This window comes from Martes martes (genome assembly GCF_963455335.1).
Source record: "Martes martes genome assembly, chromosome: 13".
Classification (NCBI taxonomy): Eukaryota; Metazoa; Chordata; class Mammalia; order Carnivora; family Mustelidae; genus Martes; species Martes martes.
This window is the reverse complement of record NC_137901.1, coordinates 60,975,463-60,998,933: the sequence shown is the minus strand read 5'-3', so window position 1 is coordinate 60,998,933 and position 23,471 is coordinate 60,975,463. Positions and strand designations below refer to the sequence as shown.

The 23,471-nt window shown below is 38.8% G+C and overlaps 1 protein-coding gene across 1 annotated transcript in view; it reads right to left on the bottom strand.

The window, feature by feature from the left end:
• CEP192 (centrosomal protein 192) overlaps positions 1–23,471 on the bottom strand; it is a 128,484-nt gene that overhangs the window by 7,510 nt on the left and 97,503 nt on the right. The window contains exons 34-43 of the mRNA XM_080822025.1: positions 22,096–22,205; positions 18,741–18,891; positions 13,308–13,483; positions 12,583–12,706; positions 10,760–10,865; positions 10,134–10,341; positions 7,644–7,723; positions 6,629–6,724; positions 2,320–2,439; positions 1,735–1,856 (exon numbers count right to left, since the gene is read on the bottom strand). Coding sequence (XP_080678151.1) covers positions 1,735–1,856; positions 2,320–2,439; positions 6,629–6,724; positions 7,644–7,723; positions 10,134–10,341; positions 10,760–10,865; positions 12,583–12,706; positions 13,308–13,483; positions 18,741–18,891; positions 22,096–22,205 — 1,293 coding nt within the window. The remainder of the gene's footprint in view (positions 1–1,734; positions 1,857–2,319; positions 2,440–6,628; positions 6,725–7,643; positions 7,724–10,133; positions 10,342–10,759; positions 10,866–12,582; positions 12,707–13,307; positions 13,484–18,740; positions 18,892–22,095; positions 22,206–23,471) is intronic.

Below are 23,471 nucleotides of genomic sequence, written 5' to 3'. Positions count from 1 at the left end.
TAAATATTCAAATCTGATCACGTCATTCATGGCTTCCAACAGCTTCCCAGATAAATCCCAAATTAATATCTACCATGCGAGGCCCTGCACAGTCTGCCTCTGCCCACCAGCCTTCTGGCTCACCTCACACTACTCTCCCTCCCTCTGGGCTCTAGTCCTGGATGCTGCCTTTGGTTCCTCAAGGGCCAACGATCCCCACTACCTGGTCCTTACAAGGTCAGGAACTTCTCCTATGCTCATCATGGCCGTCATTTCCACTTATCCTCCTCAGCTTAAAGGTCCCATTTCGGGGAGGCTCCTCCCAGGTATCACACATCAAGCTCCCTCTGTCATGTTTCCCTTGTTTCCCATTTATTTCCTTCCAGTCCTTCCCACAGGTTGTAATCAAGCCTATTAGTGAGACTATCTGTGATGTGGCTCCTTCTCTAGGAGGTAAAGCCCCTGGAGACAAGGACTAGGGCAGTTCTGCCTCCACTACCCAGCACATGGTGTGCGCTCCGTAAAGATGAGATGAACAAAAGAATACGTAGCATCAAAAGAGTGTGGTTAGAACACATAATCTTTAAAGGAGCCTCATTGCTTACAAAATGCAATGCTTACAAAATTCCCATTAGAAAATAAATAACAACATGAATATTAAATTTAGCAGGTACTTAACACATATTTTTCTTACAAGTGTCTTCCTCCAGAACAAAGTTAGATCTAAGTATTAGTTAATTAAGGATTGTAAGAAACATGTTTATTAGGCAAAATACTTAAATATTACCATTAGAGCTGTGTAAGCTACTGGTATAAAAAACACATTTTAAAAAGTTTTTAAGGGGTGCCTGGCTGGCTTAGTTGGAGGAGCATGCGCAACTCTTGATCTTGGGGTTGTGAGTTCGAGCCCCACATTGGGTGTAGAGATTACTAAAAAATATAACAAATAAGCTATTAAATAAAAACTAAAGAATTTTTTAAAATATTTTATTTATTTGGGTGGGGGAAGCACAGAGGGAGTGACAGGGAGAAGCAGACTCCCCACTGAGCAGAGGGCCCCACGGGGGTTTGATCCCAGGACCCCAAGATCATGACTTAAGCTGAAAGCAGATGCGCCCCCCACCAAAAAGAAGTTTTCAAGAATCGACTTTCGTACAATGTTTTTTGGGAACATAAAATGTTATGGTCACTTTGGTTAAACTATTTGGCAGTTTGTTTTAAAGTTAAACACATGCTGACCATATGACCCAGCAATTCTACTCTTCAGGTATTTTCACCCAAAAGAAATAAAAAAGTATGTCCACAAAAATACACATACAGTAGTGTTCATAGCACCTTCACTTATAATTATAGGCTCCAAATGAGAAGCCGCCCAAATGTCACCAGGAAAATGAATAAATTATGGTATGATCACATAAAACAATACTCAAGGACAAACTAGATGTACACCCTACAACACAAATGCATTCCAAAAACATGTGTGATGAAAGAAGCCAGAGTCAGGGAGTGTGTATGTGTATAAAATTCGACAAAACCAACCTAGATCAGAAAAGAACAAATCCTGGGGTGAGGGCGGGGCTGACTGCAAAGGGATATGTAAGAGCTCTCTGGGTGAAATAAATATTCTCTATTTTGACTCGAGTGGTAGCAATGCATGAGAACTCACAGGTTAGGACACTGAGCATTTTACTGAATGTAATTATATCTCAATAAAGTACTGGAAAAAATGTCATAAGAATAACAAAGATAACATACCCGGGTATGAGAGCAGAAGCCTCTGACACAGCTTGTCTTCGGGACTTAACTAAATTATCTAGTTTAATGAGGGAGTTTGTGAAAATTTTTGAACTTTCAGGCTCATTTTCTGCTTTGACACTCTGTATAAAAAAAAAATCACAGGGTGGGGGAGGAAAAATAAATATTCTTGGAAAATATATGGATAATTACCCGGTTGAATTCTACTATTTCCTTCACAATTTTTCAAAGAAAACTTAAGATTTTTAAATTCCCTAAACTGCAATCCCTACATTTTTTCCTGTTCAGCTTCTTTATATATATATACACACACACACACACACACACACACACACACACACACACACAATCTTACCTAATCAAGTCAAACACAGATTTCACAGAGCCAACCCAGACCTCAAGGCATGCCAATCAATAAAAGCAAATGAGAAAATTAAGATTACAGGGCCAGACAACAGAATTAATGAGATTAGAATAATACCAGGAAAATAGTCTGCATTTTCAGGACAGTTTTCCATGTCAGTTTCACTTAATGTTTTTAACATACACACACAATAATTTACTTAAATTCAGTGTAATACTCACTTGTCCAGAGAGTTGAAATCTCAGGGTATGTTTCATGTGAGGCTCTTTAAGGGGGTGACACTCAACATCCCAAAACTGAGCATAATCCCCTCTATCTCTGGGCAAAAAAGTGATGGAGACCTACAAAACAACATACCCAGGGGAGAAATTTAGACCCTAAGCCTCACACACCATGTAGTTGGTATATGATTTAGCACTGGCTAGTTTTGCCACTAACTGAAAGGAATTTGAACAACTCTTCTTTTGGTAGAAGATTATACCAGATTCAAGATACACTTTTCTTTAGGGCTCTATGTAACACAGTTCTCAAAATGCAAATGCTCTTTACATTATCAAAAAATTCTAGAGCTGTCAAGTACAAGACCTAAATGAAGAAGGTCAACCCCAGAAACACAATCCAGTCTTTCACTGAAATGGTTATGGACCCCTCTGCTGGCCACACAGTAAAGGCCTAAGGCCTAGAACCGGTTACCCCAACCACACACCTCAAAGTCATACACACGAACTGTATGCGTACAATCTGTAAAAAGGTCAGTAATGAGAAAGCTGTAGTATTTAAAAAACAGTATTTTATAAAGTTTACCAGTGTTAAGTGCTTCCTTTATCAACGAATTTAGTGTTAAAAATACTATTAGCTACATTAACCACTAATCAGTATCTTTGAGTCTGGACTTTACGTTAAAACTGTTAAGTGACCCAATTTCTGTCAATACAGAACATAAGAAACAATGCAGCCAGCAAGTCTTAGGGTGTGGAGGCAACGGCAGGATACTGATGGAAAAGAGGTGATCATCAAGATTAGGGAACTACACTGTTAAAGAGGGTATGGACACTGCCAAGATCAAGGAGAAAAAATGAAAACAATCATGTCCTAAATGGTGAAACTCTACGAATTATCTGGAACACTGTTTTCCAACACCAAAAATAAACAAAGAGGAGGGGACAACCTACTAGTACTGTATGTGACACACACTAGACACATAATAGGAGCTTGAGCATTCGTTAGCTCATTTAATCCCATTCAAACTGACCGATGTTTCAGAAAACTACTATGTACATCTCTTACTTTAAGAAACAGGTAACTAACAAACTAATTTTTTCTTCCTTCTGGATCACTATTACATACATCAATAGTGGTACTTTTTAGGGAGTATTTCCCTAAATGGTCCCAGAATGATGTGCCTTGCTTTCTTCTCCCCTAACATAAATTAAGCACTCAGACCTGGAATTCAGTTGATGAATGTGACCTGACAGCGTGGCAAGCAACGAGTTCAGTCCAAGATATACAGTGATGAACACACAAAAAATCAAAGATCCCACTGAGGTTTCATTTCTATGTTCTACTGTGTGAAAGGAGAAATCCTGCATCCTTGTTTTTCTATTTTCAAAGCTTCATTGAGATAGAATTCATACACCCACTTCAAGTGCAGTCAGGGTTTCTAGTGTATTTCCAGAACTGTGCAACCACCACCACAACCTGATTTTAAACTATTTCCAACAATCCACAAAAAACCCAGCCCCATACAATCAGCAGTCATTCCCCACTCCCGACCTTCACTTCCAGCCCAAACAACCACATATCTACTTTCTGTCTCTACAGATTTACCTATTTTACATATTTCACACAAACTCAGTCACACAATATATGGCCTTTTATCTCTGGATTGTTTCACTTAGCATGTTTCCAAGGTTCATGTGGTAGCATGTTATCACTACTTCATTCCTTTTTAGAGCCAAGTATTACTTCACTGTATGGGTATACATTTTGTTTCTCCATCTATCAGTTGATGGACATTTGGGTTATTTCTATCCTTTTTCGCTATCTTGAATAAGGCTGCTATGAACATTTGCGTATAAGTTTTTGTTTGAACACTGGATTTCTTTTTTTTTAAGATTTTATTTATTTATTTGAGAGAGACGAGGGGTGCACGAGCAGGGGGCGGTCAGAGGGATATGGAGAAGCAGACCTCCTGAAAAGCAAGAAGCCCCATGCGGGGCTCCATCTGAGGACCCTGGGATCTTGACCTCAGCTAAAGGCAGATACTTAACTTACTAAGCCACTGAGGTGCCCTGAACTCTGGTTTGCAGTGTTCTGGGGTATATATTCAGAAGTGAAGTTGGTGGGTCATATGGTAATTCTACATTTAACCTATTGTGGAATTGTCAAACTGTTATGCAAAGCAGCTGTACCATTTTCCATTCCTACCAACAATGTATGAGGGTTTTAATTTCTCCTTATTCTTACCAACACTTGTTATTGTCTGATTTTCAAAATCTGTGTCATCCTAGGCATGTGAAGTGATATCTCACTGTGGTTTTGTTTTGCATTTCCCTAATGAACAGTGATTCAAATATTTTTTCATATATTTATTGGTCACCTGTATATATATATTTTTTTTTTTGAGAAACCTCTATTCAGAATTTTTTTTTTTTAAAGATTTTACTTTATTTGGAGAGGGGAGAGTGAGTGAGTGCATAAGAGCAGGGGGAGGGAGCCCAATGCGGGACTAGATCCCAGGACACTAAGATCAACACCTGAGCGGAAGGTACTTAACCAACTGAGCCACCCAGGAGCCCCTCTTTTTATCTATTCAGATCTTTACCCATTTTTAAAACTGGTTATTTGTCTTTGGGTTATCTAGTTGTAGGAGTTCTTTACACATTTGGGGTACAAATCCTTCATTAAATGTATGATTTCTAAACATTTTCTCCCATAATCTGGTATCCCTTTTCACTTTCTTAATAGTATCCTTTGATGCACTCAAGTTTTACATTTTGGTAACTCATCTATTTTTTCTTTTGTCACTTGTGTTTTACTGGTGTCATGTCTAAGAAACCAAGGCTTAACCCAAGGTCATGAATATTTACTATGTTATCTTTCAGGAATTTTATAGTTTCAGCTCTTACATTTAGGTCTATGGTCTACTTCAAATTACTTTTTGGATATGGTGTGAGGTAAGGATCCAACTTAATACTTTTGCAGGAGGATATCAGTTGTCCTGGCACCACTTGTTCAAAATATTCTTTCCCTATTGAACTGTCTCAGTACCCTTATTGAAAAAAATCAACTGACCATAAATACGAGGGTTTATTTGGGGACCCTCAAGTCTATTCCACATATTCTGTATTTCTATCCTTATGTCAATACTACAGTTTTGATTAGTATGGTTTTGAAAATGAGAAGTATGAATCCTCTCTGTTCTTTTTCAAGATTGCTTTGGTTATCTGGTTCTCTTGCATATCTACATGAATTTTAGGATCAGCATGTCAATTTCTTTAAAAAACAAACAAAAAACCAAACACCACCTGGGATTTTTTATTGAGATTATATCGAATCTGTAGATCAATTTAGGGCATACTGCTATTTTAGTAATGTTAGATATTCTGATCCATGAACATAGGATTAGGATGTCTTTCCTGCTGGCTTTTTTTTGCAACCCTTCCCCCACTGCCTTTGCCCCAGATGTTGAACTTTTGTTAAGCAACGTGTTTGTTCCTTGTTATACTGCCTTGCCATTACTGTGGGCTGGGAAATAAAATAAACTACGCCATAGAACAGTATGCCTTTCCAAAAAAATCAGAAACCTTCTGGAAGCCTGTTACACAGACCTAGTAAAGTGCACAGGGTTTGTGACTATCATTGCTCAAAGATTCTGGTATAGTCAGTAATGAGTCCACAACTATAGTCTAGAACTGATTACCAGTCTGAATCTCGGAAAAAATGGACCAATGTCATATAAATGCTATAGTTTAAATGAGTTTCAGCAGTTAGCAAATGAAAAAGTATATTACTGAGACCAAGTGAATGACTATGTCACTAAGGGATATTTGAAAAAGCTATGTCAGGTCTACCAATGGATTAGAACTAAAGAGGATCATGGTACTAAAAGGCTCCATCACCATTTGCCCATGAAGATATACTGTTGACTATGACATGAACACAGTTGTTCTTGAGTGGTAGCAGATTATTATGGCTGGTGGACAAAAATACTGTCTAGATTAGAGCTATTCGAAGTGTGTTATAAGTACTGGCAGCCTGTGGCCACCTGAAGCGCTTATATCAGAATGTAAATCAATCCTACCATTAAGCATGGCATTTTGTTTAGCTGTTTAGAAAGCAAGAGCTCTGCTGCAGGAAGCAGACTACTAACATGCACTGAGGCAGGTCTTCTCCTGTGGAAAGCTGGTTGTTAGCAGAGCAAGACTGGTCTAGGTGAAGCCGCTACTCTGGGTGGAAACAAATGAAGGTCCCCTGGTCAATCGACACCATGTTCTTACCAATGGCTATGAAAAGAACATCAAAACTCACCTTCCGAATTCCACGGCTTTCCAGTATACCAGAAATAGGAGAACATATGAATGCTGCATAGGTAGCTCTAAAAACATCTCCACTGTCATCAACTCCCTACAATCATTTAAGCAATCAAATGAAAAAAACAGAAGTCAGAGTGACACCATTACCTTTATGGTTACCAAGGACACACAAACCCATTTTGCAGGGGCCAGGAGAGCTCAGTGCCCACCTAGGAATGGGAGCACTCCTTAACACTGCTCACAAAGGCCCATGCTGACGCCCCTCCTTCCATCAGCAGCCACTCCTTCCCGGCTAGTCAGCTTTAGGATGGTGCTCATCCTGTTCAAGGGCGGCCTGCTCCTCAAGGACCCTGAAGACGCTTTGCTGAATGTACATTTTAACATCATATGCAATACCAGTTATTTTTTTTCAGTAGATACAGCACTATTTTTGCACACATTTTGTTAGTATGAGGGCTCCAAACTACCACTGTCACACAAAAAACACAGCAGGAAGGACACAGCATTCTAAACAACATAGGTGACGACACGCTCAGTTTAGGTAGAGAGCCCGCTGCTGGAGACCATTTGCAGTATAGAGGAGGCTAGCACTCACTGACAAAGAGTCTGGTCTCCTACACTAGCTCCTACTGGCTGAAAACACGGAAAAGTACCCAGACTGTGGAAAAGAAAAATGCACACGCATGTGCATATGCACACAATATTCTATAATAAAACTTTCATGTTTTTTCAAAATAAAGTGATTTTCAGATAAAAATCAGGACTGTAGGAGGTAGCATTAAATGAGCAAGCACATATTTCCAAATATACTCTCTAATCTGACTCTAAAAACCATCTTGTAAAAAAGATGGGGCATGTATTAGGCCCATCTATAGAGAAAATCAAGTAAGTGAATTAGTGGGACCAAAAAAACCCCAATAATCTCAACCTATGTTCATAATTCAGTATAAAAACACCCTGAATAAAGTTTAAACATTAAAACGAATATATCTAAGGCAATTATTACTGACCTTGACGTAAGGTGGAGCTAAGGATGACAGATGCCACTTCACTTCCGTGTTACCATGATTTTCAAGTTCCAGAAAATTTTCTACAAGAACACACATGTCACAAGTCAAACAATTCTTGGAGATGTAAGTAAACAAGCAGATTACTGTGATACTGTGTAATAATGACTAATTACCTCATCAGAGAGGAAAAATACACTCATCAGATCCTCAGAGGAGCCCCATGGGAATTTACAGTATTTTCTAACAAAATCAAATTTGACAGATATCTTGTTTTGGATTTAATCAAAGGATAATGAAGGGCTTAAGCAAGAGAGCTGTAAGATGATTTCCATGTTAATTTAAAGAGTTACTGGCTGCTGTGGAGAGGAGAGACCACAAGGGGGTCAGAGTGGACGAGGAGCCCTGGTAAGATGCCTCAGCAACAGCTGCGGGGAGAGAAGACACGTGGGGTAGTGTCTATTAGGCTTGAGTCAAGGCAGTGGGAGGAAAAGGAGCAGGCGGACAGGGGATCCATTCTGAACACGGACTGCAAAGGACTTGCTAGTGGACTGTGTGGGAAGAGGGAGAGAGCAGTGAGCAAATAATTTCCAGGGATTTGGCTTAATGAGCAGACAGCAGGGCCACTTACGGACATGGGTAGGGCTGGAGAAGAGGCAGGCTTCATGGGTAAAACAGGAGTTCTGTTTGTGAGATGCCAACAGGGCAGAAGCTGAGCAGGGTACAGGAAGAGCAGAGAGAAAGAGGGGGACACAGGCAGGCCCAGGAAGAAAAAGAATCATCAGCGAAAACTGAGAAGGAGCCTGTGAAGCAGGGAAAACCAGGAGAGGCACAAGAGAGTAGTCCAAGGAAGGAGTGGTTGCCAGCCTTGAGGGGTCAAATTAACAAAGACCTATGAAGGAGACACTCCCTTTTCAGTGACCTTGATAGTGGGGTCAAGGCAGGTGGCAGCACCAATTCGGTTACAGCCCGAGGAAATGAAGGCAGGAAGCACAATCCTTCCATGAGGGAGGGGTGTCGAGGAAGCAGGGAGAGCAGTAAGGAGACGTGGGGCCAAGAAGGGCATTCCTTAGACACGTGATGGCAGAGAGTACTGAGTGCCAATGGAAAGGCATCAACAAAGGGAGAAACTGACGACAGAGGAGAGAAAAGGGGCAGAGGAAGGCCCTGAGACAGCAAGAATAGATGGGCCTACATTCCAGGCAGAAGGGTTCATTTGGGATGCAAGCAGAAGCCTCCCATTTAGTCTAATGGCTTCTGTATTTGCAATGATGTGTGAAGCAAAATCGAGAGCTAGGAAGAGAAACCAGGAGCCGGGGAGGGGCACTAAGAGTGAAGCTGTCGAATGACTACAGGGAAAGGAGACACACGAAGGAGGGCTGCTAGAACAGCCTGGTGCCCAGTGGCATCTGAGAACAGAGACCACAAATGTGCAGGTGCAGTTGCTGTTTCCTCTAGCAGCGAGGTTCGGCTACAGGAGACACAGAGCTGGGAGGCGGCTGGCTCTGACTCGGCTTCGGATCTTAGGATCTTGCAGTGTAGGACTGCAGAGGGAGGGGCACACAGCAGTTAAGAGCATTCCTAAGGCAGTAACTGCAGTGATAGACGACAGAATTCAAGCAGAAATGGCCGAGACCAGGGTGCGGAAGAGTGAGGAGGTAGTAGGGCCAGTGGCCTGGACATCGGAATGAGGCCAGAGAGCCACTGGAACTCCTAGAGGACACGAAAGGGGAGGATGCAGTGAGCGGATAGGCGATGACCAGGGAGGGACAGGCTTAACAGGCAGTGGAAATTGAGTATGAGTGGAAGACAAAGCCAGGGAGAGAGACAGGGAGTGAGGGCCAGGTGACAGAAGGCCCACACCCTTTCCAACAAGTCCCACATGCAACCCCAGTCACTTAGACTGAGCCATCACAGGGAGGGAGGAAGGGAGGGCAAGCAAAAGCAGGGTTCACAGGACCCTGGAGGAGTATTAGCAATACTGAGTACCTACTATGTGCCAAACACTATGCCGAGCGCCTTAAATACATTATTTCATTTAGTCCTCAAAGCGCTCCATGAGAGTGGTGGACTATGATGGTCATTTTACAAATGGAGAAACTGAGTGTATCTATTTAACCTCTTTTAGTGCTTCAAAGTTTCATTAGTGAGGGACAGAACCAGGTTTTACCTACTTTCTCCTCTTCTTCAGCTGCTAACTAATTAGCAGGTCTGGTAAAAGACCCAGTGAGAGCTGGGGAAGGATGGTTCTGACCAGGTGGAATCTGAGACTCCCAGAATACACACAGTTCTTAAATACCTAGATTTAATATTTTACAATTTTTAAGCTCCTCCAATCTGGCCTGTGATTGAAGTGACTGCCAATGACAACGTGAGTATCTCCTGAAATAGGGGACAATATTATCCCTGTCACTACAATGAAGGTCACTAAAAACAGTGTTAGACTCAACAAAACCGTGGTCATTTGAATTATATAACCTTGTGATACCACACCTGAAGTTTCACCAGGTTCTGTTGCAGGAAAAGTAATAGTCTTGTTTCTTATCTCAACTTTTGTGGAACGTGGTTTTGTCATTGGTTTCACCAGATGACCAACTGCAGGCTCAGCTCCTGGAGAAAGGATTCTAAATGCGCTGGTGGCCGAGTGAGCAAGGAGTTCTTTCTGGGTTAAGTCTTCTCGAATTTGAACTTTCACAATTTTCTGAAATGACCAAATAATTTAGGACACAAGTGGAGCTATCATTTTAAAGAAACAATTCTTATTTTTAAAACACGGTGGAGAAAAGAAATGCCAAACAAATGAAACATGGATGGATTAGAAAATTCATTCAGATCTCAAAGTAAATCTTTGACTCTCCCAACTCCCTTCTTTTTCAATGCATATTTTACAAATCAATAGTGGTTTCTAGGCTCCACTCTCCATTTCTGCCCCACCCAGGAGAATTGTTCAGATCACTAATGGAAAACGTCTGTGCTAAGCTCTCTATATGAATACATCTAGCCAGGCTGAAAGGACAGGCCCCTTCATTTTACTTCTGAAAAGTAAATGCTAATAAGGATCACAACACTTAAGCTGCAAAACAGGAAAAATGCTGCTTAAAAACAAACACTTAAAGTACCTTCTGTCCATTGTCAGAGTGTACATAGATTAAACCACTCCAGGGGAACATTGAATGTTTTGTGGATAAGGAGGAATTAGGACTCACAAGAATTTGAAGCTTACTCCTGGAAAAAATAATTTAATAATGAGAACCAAGAATATCCTATACTTGAACAGCAACAACCACAAGTTATAAATACTGTTCTATCAATGTCCAGCTCTCCTTGTTGCTCACAAAGAGCAGAGAAGAGGTGAGACCCTGTACATGTCTGATTCTGCATCAGCCCCAACTCAGTGGCTAACAAAAAGTTAAGTGGCATAAACCCATGAACCTAAGGGGAAAACTCATGTGAAAACAGACCATATCGTAGAAATACCATTTAAAAAGCAATTCAAAATAAAAATTTCTAGAGCACAGGACCAATATACAAAAGCTCTGAGCCACCTGATAACAAAGAATGATACAGTTACCGTACATAGAGAATGAAACAGCAGGAAAGAAAACTGTAAGAAAAAGGGAGGGGGATGGAATAGAAATGAAAAAGACTCTTTTTTTATCCAATTGCTAAAACTTTCTGAGTTCACTGTCCTCTTCAAGAGTTATGGAATGTCAAAGACGACTTTTAAACGTGGATAATGTAATCAGATTTGTGACTTAGAAGAAACAAAAAAAGTTGTAAAAGGTACTTTGGCACACATGTCAAAAACGGCAGAGCAAGCGTGCCTGGGTGGCTCAGACAGTTAAGCATCTGCCTTCAGCTCAGGTCATGATCTCAGGGTCTTGGGAGTGAGGATTGAGTTGGGCTCCCTGCTCAGCAGGGAGTCTGCTTCTCCCTTTCCCTCTGCCTCTTACCTACTGTTCATGCTCTCTTTCAAATAAAATAAAATCTTTTTAAAAAATGGCAGAGCAAGAGTATTTTCCATTCCTAACAGCTAAATATGTGGGATGATGTTAAAAGTTATTTGTGAACAATCTGTTCTATCATTTCCCTATCTTTTCAACCATTAATTAGTAAATATTTAATTCATTGCTTTGGTCCTAGGAATGTTTCTCTGGAGTATCCCTAACCCTACCTTAGGTCAGTATTAGTCAACTATAACTCTTCTAAAATGCACACTTCACCACTTTGCAAAAGCAAATAACTTCATGTTGCTCTTCTGCGAAGCTTCCATTCCCAAATAGGAAGCAACCTGCAGATGTGAAAGTTCTGTGCCAACCCAGACGAAGTCCCTGAAAAGCTGCAGAAGTGCAGCTTTACCTCCTATTAATAATTAAGCTGTCCAAAGAGGACAACTGCTTATCAGCATCTGGTCTCCAAGACTTCCTTCTTAGAATATTATTTGTAAAAAATGGCAAGCCAGGTTATGGTTCAGACATATTAAAAGTCAGGAAGCTTTGTCTATAAAATGTCCGTTAGACAAAACTAGCAGAATAAGTTGAGCCAGACCCAAGGTAATGAAGGACAGAACCATCTGGGCTTTAGGGACCACCACCCTTCATCATCTGCCTAGCTGCATCTCCTGCTTTGTAATTTGGTATGCAGAGTAACATGTCTGCACAATCTGATGTTTTCTACTTCAGGAAATCTTTCCCACCTCACTCTATCTCTTAACCCTTTTAGGCTATATACACTGTAAGTGGCCATGGACGTGGGCTCTACTCTGCTAAGGAGCATGAATCTTGAACTTCACTGTGGTCGGTCCCACAAAAACACAGGGAACTCTGTACAGGGAGCATATAGCAAAATTCTACTGAATAAATTAAAATGGCATAATATCTGATCCTTCAAAAGTCACCATGCTAACATCTGAACACCTCGAGGGAAGGGAAGTTATACTTACTCTGGTGGGATAAATCCATGTTGTGGTGTTACAGTGAGGCAATGGGCCGGCCAATACAACTCAAATTTCAGTAACCTAACGGAATTATTTAAAATCTGGAAACATGCAGTTTTTGCCAGATCACCTATTATATCAGAGAAATAAAATATAACTTATATTTAGCATTAGTGAAAAAAACCCAAATGTTAATAAATAGTAAAAAAGAATCCTAAATACATTAGTCTACCAACTTAATTTTGCTTTATAGGAATTTCAAATCCCTGGTAAAATAAGACCATTGTGTTTACTCTTAAACTACAAAGATATTGAACAAAGAGGTAAAAGGGCATCTGGAAATTGTTACCATCTGGTCTTATCTTAGGCACATACATTGGTACCAGATTTATTCCTACTCTGAAGCAACTATATCAATGTGAAGAGTAAAAGATGCCAAGTACCAAATGAGATCTTTGGGGCAAGGTATGTGGTGGGAGAAAGGGCCCATGGACTAGTGGCCCAGCCAGATGGGGAACTGGAAGCTTGGAATGAGGACAATGGCCTTGTGCTAGACAATGCAAAGGTTGCGTGTGAGGTAGGTCTCAGTAGGGGAGAGGAGGACCTGCATAAGCCATTAGTCACATCTGTATACACTCCAAGTATATTTCCTAGATGAGCAATGGGCTTGGAGTGAGTACAGCCCTGGTTTCCAGAGTGCACTGCTGTTGTGTTATTACTGATATACTCACAAGAGGGGGCCAACAAAATCAAGTGTTCAGGCTGGACAGTCCACATTTCCTTAGAGGATGATTTATCTTGGGGTGGGCAAACAGCTTGTGAAAGAAGTGGAGAACCTTGAGGACCCTTAACTGGTAAAACATCCAAAGAAACATTGCCACCATGTTTCCCAGGACCATCAGATTCACTACAGAAACAGAAAGAGAGATGGGGAGAGGAAAGAAATTAAAAATGGTAAGAAGCTGGGGCGCCTGGGTAGCTCAGTCATTACGTGTCTGCCTTTGACTCAGGTCATGATCCCAGGGTCCTGGGATCGAGCCTCATATAGGGCTCCCTGCTCAGCAGGAAGCCTGCTTCTCCTTCTCTCACTCCCCCCACTTGTATTCACTCTCTGGTTGTGTCTCTATCAAATAAATGAATAAAATCTTAAAAAATATAAAAAAATAAAAAGCTTATGACTAAGGATGTTAACCATTTGCCATGCACTGTAAATGAAATACTGTGTTTTCTCACCAATATTTTACTGCAATGTTTTACTTTTTGGCTGTATAGAAACTGTATATTAAAATATTATATTTCTGCTTTTAAAAAAAGATTAAAAAGCCAGACCATGTCATATTTTTATATTAATTCTTCATAAATCTAAAAACATTTAGGTAAAACTGAAAGTGCATTATGGAATATACTGTGTATGTTTCATGGAATAAAAATTGTTCACTGTGTATTCATTTTTTTTTAAAGATTTTATTTATTTATTTGACGGAAAAAGAGATCACAAACAGGCAGAGAGAGGGGGGGAAGCAGGCTCCCCACCAAGCAGAGAACCTGATGCAGGGTTCAATCCCAGGACCCTGAGATCATGACCTGAGCCGAAGGCAGAGTCTTAACCCACTAAGCCACCCAGGTGCCCCTTCACTGTGTATTCTTAAAGTAATGTATAAAAAGACAGAATAGTTCAAATATTGTTATGCTAATCTTTCATTAGAATACTGATTAAATTTCTTTCCTGTCTTGACCTTAGCATGCCATCTGAAGTCTCTTAAAAGATTTATGAGAGGGGCGCCTGGGTGGCTCAGTGGGTTAAAGCCTCTGCCTTCGGCTCAGGTCATGATCCCAGGGTCCTGGGATCAAGCCCCGCATCAGGCTCTCTGCTCAGCAGGGAGCCTGCTTCCTCCTCTCTCCCTGCCTGCCTCTCCGTCTGCATGTGATCTCTGTCAAATAAATAAATAAAATCTTAAAAAAAAAAAAAAAAGGTTTAGGAGAAAACTACCCAATATTAAGAATTTTTAAAAAACAAAACTCTTAATATATCTATAACTATACAATGATAACTGGTTTCATGATGCTAACATCAAAGAAAGTCTTCTGGGCAAAATACTATGGTAAGAAATGCTGATAAGGCTTAAGATTTTTTATTAAGTGTTAAAAGTGTTTAGCCTTAGATTACAAAAACTTGTAATTCTAATGAATTTTGTAATCATAGAAGCTTATGATTTAACTGAAGTTCACTTGAGTGGTGCCCAAATTCTCCTACCATAGAGCAGAGCTCCATCTTTATTTCAAGTAGACACTCAACAGACAGAGAAGAATCCCCTCCTCACGCTCTTACCCATGGCCCTCTCACCTGCTCCTTTTCCAATCAGACCTCTACTGCCCCAGAGACAGAGATATAATGGAGGTACCAGCTAAAAGTCAGAAACAATTTTTTACAGATTATAAAGCTGCTTCTTGGTTGTTTATTTTCCTAAAAACCAGCTCCTCACAATTTAAGTGGTTTTTGATATAATTTTTAATCTATGTAACTACTATTTTTAACTCTTTGATTGAATATCTTAGAAAAGAATTATCATTAGAAGCATAGAAATCCTTTTAATATATTGTTGAATTCAGTCTGCCAATATTTTGTTGAGTATTTCTAAATCTGTGTTCATTAAGGATGTTGACATGTAATTTTCTTTTTCTAAGGTGTTTTTGCCTGGTTTCGGTTTCAGGGTAATGCTGGCGTCATATAAGAAGTTCTTCTTTCCTTTTATTTTTTGGAATAATTTGAGAAAGATAAGATACTAGCTTTAGTACAGCGAAGTGAATAATCAAAACAAAATGAAAAGGCAAACTACTGAAACCTACTTACAAATCATTTATCTGATAAAAGGTTAATATCCAGATGACAGAAAGAACTTCTACAACTCAGTACCAAAAAAAGGAAATAGCCTGATTTAAAAAATGGGCAGAGGACTTGAACAGACATTTTCCCAAAGAAGACATACAGATGACCAAGAGGCACATGAAAAGATGCTCAAAAAGAAAGAAAAGATGCTCAACATCACTAATCATCAAAACCATAGGAAATCACCTCACACCTCTCAAATTGGCTCTTATCAAAGACAACAAAAAAGTGCTAGCGAAGATGGAGAGCAAAGGGAACCCTTGTGCACTGCTGGTGGGAATGCAAACTGGTGAAGCCCCTATGGAAAATAGTACGGAGGTTCCTCAAAAAATTGAAAGTTAAGTTACCATATGATCCAGCAATTCTACTCTAAGTATTTATCCAAAGAAGATGAAAATACAAATCTGAAGAGATATATGCATCCCCACACTCACTGCAGCATTACTTAAAATAGCCAAAATATCGACGCAAACTATGTCCATGATAGACGAATGGATAAAGATGCGGTTTATATGCCCAGTGGAATATTAGTCATAAAAAAGAATGAAATCTAACCATTTGTGACAACATGCACCTAGAGGGTATTATGCTAAGTGAAATACGTCAGACAGAGAAATACAAATACTAAATAATTTCACTTACATGTGGAATCTAAAATACAAAATGAATGAACAGACAAAACAAAACAGAAACAGACTCTTTGACACAGGAAACAAACTGTTGGTTTCAGGGGGCGGGAGAGGGGCTGGGTGTGGGAGAAACAGGTGAAGGGGATTAAGAGGTACAAACTTCTAGTTAAAAAATAAACAAATTATGGGGATGTAATAAACAGCTTAGGGAATATAGTCAATAATATTGTAATAACTTCGTATGGTGACAGATGGTAACTAGACTTATTGTGGGCACCATTTCATAATGCATAAAAATATCAAATCACTATGATATACAACTGAAACTAAAAGGATACTGCATATGAATTATACTCTAATAAGGTTTTTGTTTTCCATTTTTTGTTTTTTTAAATATAGGGAAGAAGGCAAGCTGGAATGAGTTGGAGGCACTAGGTAGGTATGTTAGCCCTCAGCTGGTGGCTGCAACTTCCAGAGAACTCTCAGCCAATACGAGCTGGCAACACTGTGCCAAGGAGACAGCCCATGTGATGAGAAGACTGGTTAAAAACAGGAGAACTGCGTAAATGCAAATATACTGAGGATAATGAAGCCAGGTTTCTCAGTACTGGAGATATCAGTGTAAACTCACGGTTTCAACATATTTATAAACGTATTTGGATACATGTGGATTTATATATAAATACATTTATTTCCTAGCTCTGACCACTGAGGGGTCCTAGAAGTAATAACACCTGAAAAGCAACAGCACACTTACTACTCATATCCTGGTTTCTAATACTATTCTCTACCAAAAGGACTCAGGACTTCTATTCCAGGGCTGGGACAGGGAAAGTATACATGAAACCTAGAATATCCACTGTGCCGGTGAATAATGAGCCAGGTTAAGTGACCAGATGGTGACAGTAAAGGATTAATACTGAATCCAGCAGTCTGCCCTGATGTAAGTAAGTACACAAAAGAGGGTAAGGTAAATCTCTTCCCCATCGTGAAAGACAACTAGAAAATGTAGAAACACAGAATTAGAAAATCACCATTTGGTAAATAAGACAATACTAACAGGATTCAGGCAATAATCATCACTGGGGTGCTACAGGTGTGAAAAGGAACATGATACTCATTATCTCTAAGGATCTCCCTTTAAGACATTCATTAACTATAGTGGAGAAACTGGCACACACCATTTTACTTAAGCGATAAAAACATTTCTAGTAATGGGACAAATCAGCATTGTTCGTTACCTGAGAAGATGTACTGAGAAAACAAACAGCATCATTTCCATGGTGTGAGGGACATTTTACAGAGTAACTGGTCTATACAAAAACATCAAGGTCACTGGCAAGAAAACAGTTAGTAGCTTCCTGCACCCTTTTCCCCTTTTTTACTAGGGAATGCCCAGGAAAATAAGAAGGATGACTTGGTCAAATTCCCTGTGGTCTTCCTAATGACATCTCCCAGCAAACACACTAATTTACTTTTCTATGGAATGCTTATAAAAGGATATTCCTGGTCTGTCTAGTATTGGTTATGGTAAAGAAATCTGAAATCTATGAATTTATGTGGCACAGTTGTTTGAAAAAATATCACATAAAGTATGTAATTACACAAGTATAAAATAGCTTTTGTAACTGAAATAGCTCCCCCTTTTGTGTAAGCAACGGATCATCGCATGCACAACTTAGAGACCTCATGTTAAATTTGAACCAGAGTATTTTTTTTTAAATTTTTTAATAAACATATAATGTCTTATTAGCCCCAGGGGTATAGGTCTGTGAATCGCCAGGTTTATACACTTCACAGCACTCACCATATCACATACCCTCCCCAATGTCCATAACCCCACTCCCCTCTCTCTACCCCCCCACCCCCTCCCCCCAGTCACCCTCAGTTTGTTTTGTGACAGTAAGAGTCAGAGTGGAGTACCAATGTTGCAAAAAGGAAGCAACGTTAGCAATCCCAATTTCCTCATGTTTTCATCTAAAATTATTACTAAAGCTTATTAGTTCTGGGTAATATCTTTGATTCTGTGGCTCTGGTTTGATGATGCAACCCTCTGTTCTTTCATGAAAGAGGACAGACTGAGGAAGTGTCCTATGTTGAAAAAGGATAAAGAAGAAAGGCTAACTAAATGTAATGTGTGATCTCAGATTAGATTCAGAACCAAAGAGGAGATTTCTTGCTTATTTCTTTGATTCAAATACATAAAACTTTATTAGGGAACTGGGGGGTTTGCATGCAATCTGTGGACGAGATCTTAGAACTTTAACAATACTAAGGTCCTAATTTTGATGGGTTTACTATAGCTATTTAGAAGAAGGTCTGTGTTTTCAGGAAACTTAGGATAAACTGGTCATTATACCCGCAACTTACTCTTAAATGATTCAGAAAAAAGTTACATATATATGTATGTATGTATAAAATAATAAGGTAAATGTGGCAAAATGTTAGCAACTGAGGAATCTCAATGGAGGCAGCATATACTCTATTTTTAAACTCTTCCATAAGTTTGAAATTATTTCAACTTAAACTAAAATATAAAGATGAAATAAACATTTTGGGAGGCAAAAAAGTACAGAGAAAAGATCAGCTCTACTATGAATTAAATTATCTTGAAATCTGGTGAAAGATGTTTTGTTTGTCTGTTTTACCTTTTAGATTCTAAGTCAGCTTCGGAAGAAGGCTGAAGGAATTCACTGCTAGACCTGGAATCTCTGAATTCTCCAATTACTGAAAGTATAATTTTACGCATGTTTCCATAAAAGAGCTGAATATCATTAGGCCGTTGGGGAAGATCATACACTGAAATAGAAAATAATGTTTGAAATACATGAATCTTCACATAATCACACCACAAAATAACAGATAAACTTACACATTAACCACCACAGGGTATTATTTTCTTAAGAAGGTTGAGGATGAGTGACAGTTGATGTTTACCTCTACTGACTAGCATGAAATTATAGGCAGCTCAGCCTCTGGCCTTGAATTTGGCAACTTAACCTCTCTAAACCCTAGTCTCCTCAAGGATAAATATAAAGTAACAATCCATCTCAGGGGTTGTTGTGAGCATTAGAGTATTAATATGCTTAAAACTCCATATGCAACAAGCTGACTGTGGGCCAGGTACTGTTATAATCCCTTCGTGCATATTAATCTAGTCAGCTTTCACAACAACTCTTTGAGGTAGGTATATATTATCTCCACTTCAAGGATGACGAATCTGAAGCACAAAGATGTTAAGGATATACAATTTATAAGTGGTGTTCTCACAGACATTTAACTTTAGCAAATCTAGAAACCCGGCAATAATCCTACTAAATTTGGCGATTAATAAAATAGTGCTAGAGTTGAAGAGGGATGCCTGAGTGGCTCAGTCAGTTAAGCCTCTGTCTGACTCTTGTTCTCAGCTCAGATCTTGATCTCAGGGTCATGAGTTTAAGCCCCACATTGGGCTCCATGCTGGGCATGGCGTCTACTTAAAAAAAGTAACAAGCTGGACATTAAAAATTACACTTTTTATTTTTTTAAAGACTTTATTTATTTATTTGACAGACGGAGATCACAAGTAGGCAGAGAAACAGGCAGAGAGAGAGGAGGAAGCAGGCTCCCCGCTGAGCAGAGAGCTCGATGCAGGGCTTGATCCCAGGACCCTGGGATCATGACCCAAGCCGAAGGCAGAGGCTTCAACCCACTGAGCCACCCAGACACCCCAAGAATTATAATTTTTGAAAAATTTTTAAAAGAACACACTAAGTGTAAATTGACATTTATAATAACCAAGATATTAGACTATAAAAATTTAAATCAAGTATGAAAATATTTGCCACAAATCATATCATTTTGCAAAAGCAAGATTATAAATACCTGTAATGGTAATGTATCCAAATAACCATGTAAAAACTTCAACTGCAACATTCTCACAGGTGATCTACTATACTAACCAACACAAGACAAAGTGGGATTGGTTCCTCCTTTCCTCTGGACAATAACTATACCATCTCAAGGAATCTAGTACTCTGGTGTCCCAAAGACCTACCTGAAGTCCCAACTCAACCCCATTTTAGATGGGAGTCTTGACAGGTTACTTTAGCTCTTGGCTGGGTTTGTCAACATGACCTTTAACATAACACATTTCTTGAATTTCTGTACATGCAACTCCCTCTCTTTGGACTATCCTTCCCCATTCTGGTCCCCATCTTCTCCATCTTGTCAACTTCTCATTCTTCAAGATACTTCAAGAGTCACCTCATTTTAAATGGGGTACCCTTTCTCTATATTCTCCAGATTCCTTTTTTTGTTTTTTTTCTAAGATTTATTTATTCAAAAGAATGTAGGAGAAGAAGAGAGAACACAGAGGGAGAGGGAGAAGCAGACTCTCTGCTGAACAGGGAGTCTGATGTGGGACTTGATCCCAGGAACCTGAGATTATGATCTGAGCCAAAGGCAGACACTCAATCAACTGAGCCACCCAGGCATCCCTATATTCTCCAGATTCCTAAACACACATCCATCATGGCTCTTTTCATACCACACATTAATCACCTGTCTTCCCCTTAGTCTGTGAGAACCTAAAGGGCAGGGACTGCATCTTTCACCTCTACAGACTGGCACCCTCTACTCTCAGTACATGTCCATTCAATCAATAAATGAAATGTTGCCGAATCATGCAACTGTGCCAACTTTTGAACCACCACAAACTCATCTGCCTACTTTTAATCACAGTATTCAGGACTGCTGTAGTATGTTACTAAGTGCTTCTGTCTACAAAGCATAATTCAGTTTAACTCCTTTATTTATTGAGATCTTTCTTACGATGAAGGGAGGAGGAAGGTAAAGCTCAGAGGAGATAAAAGTGACAGACATGGCTTTAAATTGTTTCAATTCCAAATCCAAGGTTCTTTCCATATTCGCCTCCCTTAACACACTGCTGACAAGATCCATTTCAAATCTTTTCACTTTTTTTAAACTAATCCACCCGTACCTTCCCTTTGAGTAGATGATCTAGACTACTAATTACCAAAAAGATCACAGACTATTCTACATCACCTCTACACAGGCATAAATATCCCTTTATCATTTCGTATTTTAGAAGTAATATATATTTTACCATTAAAAAACTAAGTAACAAAAATGGGGGGAAAAGCACTACCACCTGAAATTCTACTACTGGAACATAACCACTGTCAATAGTTGGTGTGTATACTCCTGCAATTTTACCTATGTAGCTGTATACAGACACATTAAATTATTTTTACCATGAGATCTTAATATGTAAACTTTAAAACAGTTTTTCTCTTGTCATTTAATATAGAATCATACTGTTTTAACAGCTACAACATATTCTATTACATAATTAAACAATGCCCTATTCTTGGACATTTAAGTTACTTCTAACTTCCTGCTATTATGAACAACACTGTGGCAAAAATCTTCCCAAAAATTTGTCCAATTTGTATGTCTCAGTACATATATTTTTTAACAGTAATAAACACCATTAGATGCTTAAATGATTCAGCTCAAATACAGCTAAAAATCTAGGTTGGAATTATTCCACAGCTGTCTATTTTGGATTTTTTCCCCCACTGTCACATCCTCCTCCATATATTGCACAGCAGACACAGAAATCTCAAAATGAGTTCAAGTCTGCAATCATTAAACCTTAAATAGTAATTACTTTGAGTTTAGTAATGACCATTCTCCTCCAGTTTATAAGTCCATCCATAGAATAGGTGCCATAATACATTAATAACATCCAACATTTATATAGCAAAGCTCTCTCATTTTATTTTCACAACAATTCCTTATGGATGAGAAGTTAGGTATTATAGCTCTCATTTCCGAAAAAGGAAATGAGCTCGGTGACGTCCAGAGTCATACAGCAGAAATGGGGCTCAAACTCAGCCTGACTCCATAATCTAATACTCCTCCACCCTATAACACATCACTGGACCTAGATAAATCTTTTGAGTCATTTGTAGTAGTTAGACATGTTGAAATTCTTACCTTCAGTTACTAGTAACTCATCCTGAAATTTTTCCGCAAAATCAACGTGCTGCAGCACACTATGTTCTGGAAGTACTTGTTCTATAATCCCTGGTTTATGAGATAGGGCTCTGCCAATAGAGATTTTTATTCAAAAATGATTTTACATAAATTAGATTTTCATTAGTGTATTTGGCAAATCTCACAAACAGCATGCATAATGCATTGGTATATAGATCTCATGTCTTAAATCCTAATATAAGTAATTTTTAAAAGAAAATCTATTTTGGAAGTTCCCTTCAAAGTTATACATGATAGTACAGTCATCACTTTCAGTGAAATATTAACATTAAAACGAGAGCTCCCTAAAATAAGAGTAGAAAGAATAGTGAAATTAGCTTCTTTTCAGGTCTTACATTTTCAATATTTGTATGAATTTGATCATAGTTAGAAATCTGTCTCAGAAAAAAAAAAGAATATGGCAAGAACATGATATAAGTAAGAGTTGTCAGAGACAGACATTTAAATTGCCATGTGACTGTATTTTACCTGACCTCTTCTAAAGAATCTCTGAGGTAAGAGAACGGAAATGTAAATTTCTCTGTAATACTCAGATGTTCACAAACAAAAGAAATCTCATTACTATGTATATGTGGCAAAGAGGAGTTCTAAAACAATATGCTCATTTCTATATCTCAGTAGAGATAAAGGGGGAAAAACCCCAAACCTGTAATTTAATTTCTCCAAATGCCAGTTTCTATATTTAAAATACTTAATTGAGAAACAAAACCAGGTTCAAGGTTGAGCTCTTTACATTGGGTCTATTCTAACATCATGTAGCTACCTATCATTCAAGTCTCTTTTTAAACGGTCCAACAATCCTCAACAGATTAAAAATAAAACGATTTCCTAAATTATGTATCAGAATAACACAAAGCAGAGCACAAAGGGTTGGATGAAAGAAATACTGGTATACTCATAAAACCCTCTCCTACTGGGAGTGAATGATTTCCTACTGACAGATGAAATGTTGCAAGCTTCACTTATTTTATATTCAGGCCCTGTAGGCTAGGAAATAAAATTTTATAATGCAAGAACTCTGAATTCACCATGCAAAAAGTTACCTATGTTTAAATCACACCTAAATCTAAATGTCTAAATTTGACATTTTTGTGTATTAAAGTATATTTAGAAGTACCAAATTTTCTAGAAGCACATGCGTTAAGCTAGTCAAGTTAAATACCCTACACATTTCTAAATACAACTTAATCCCTTCAAATAATTCACAACACTTCCAGAAATACTACAAATAAGTAAGGTGTGTTTATACACAATATATTCTTTCAGTAGTTCCTAAATCTGTTCTAAAATTGACCTATCATCATTAGGAACACCAT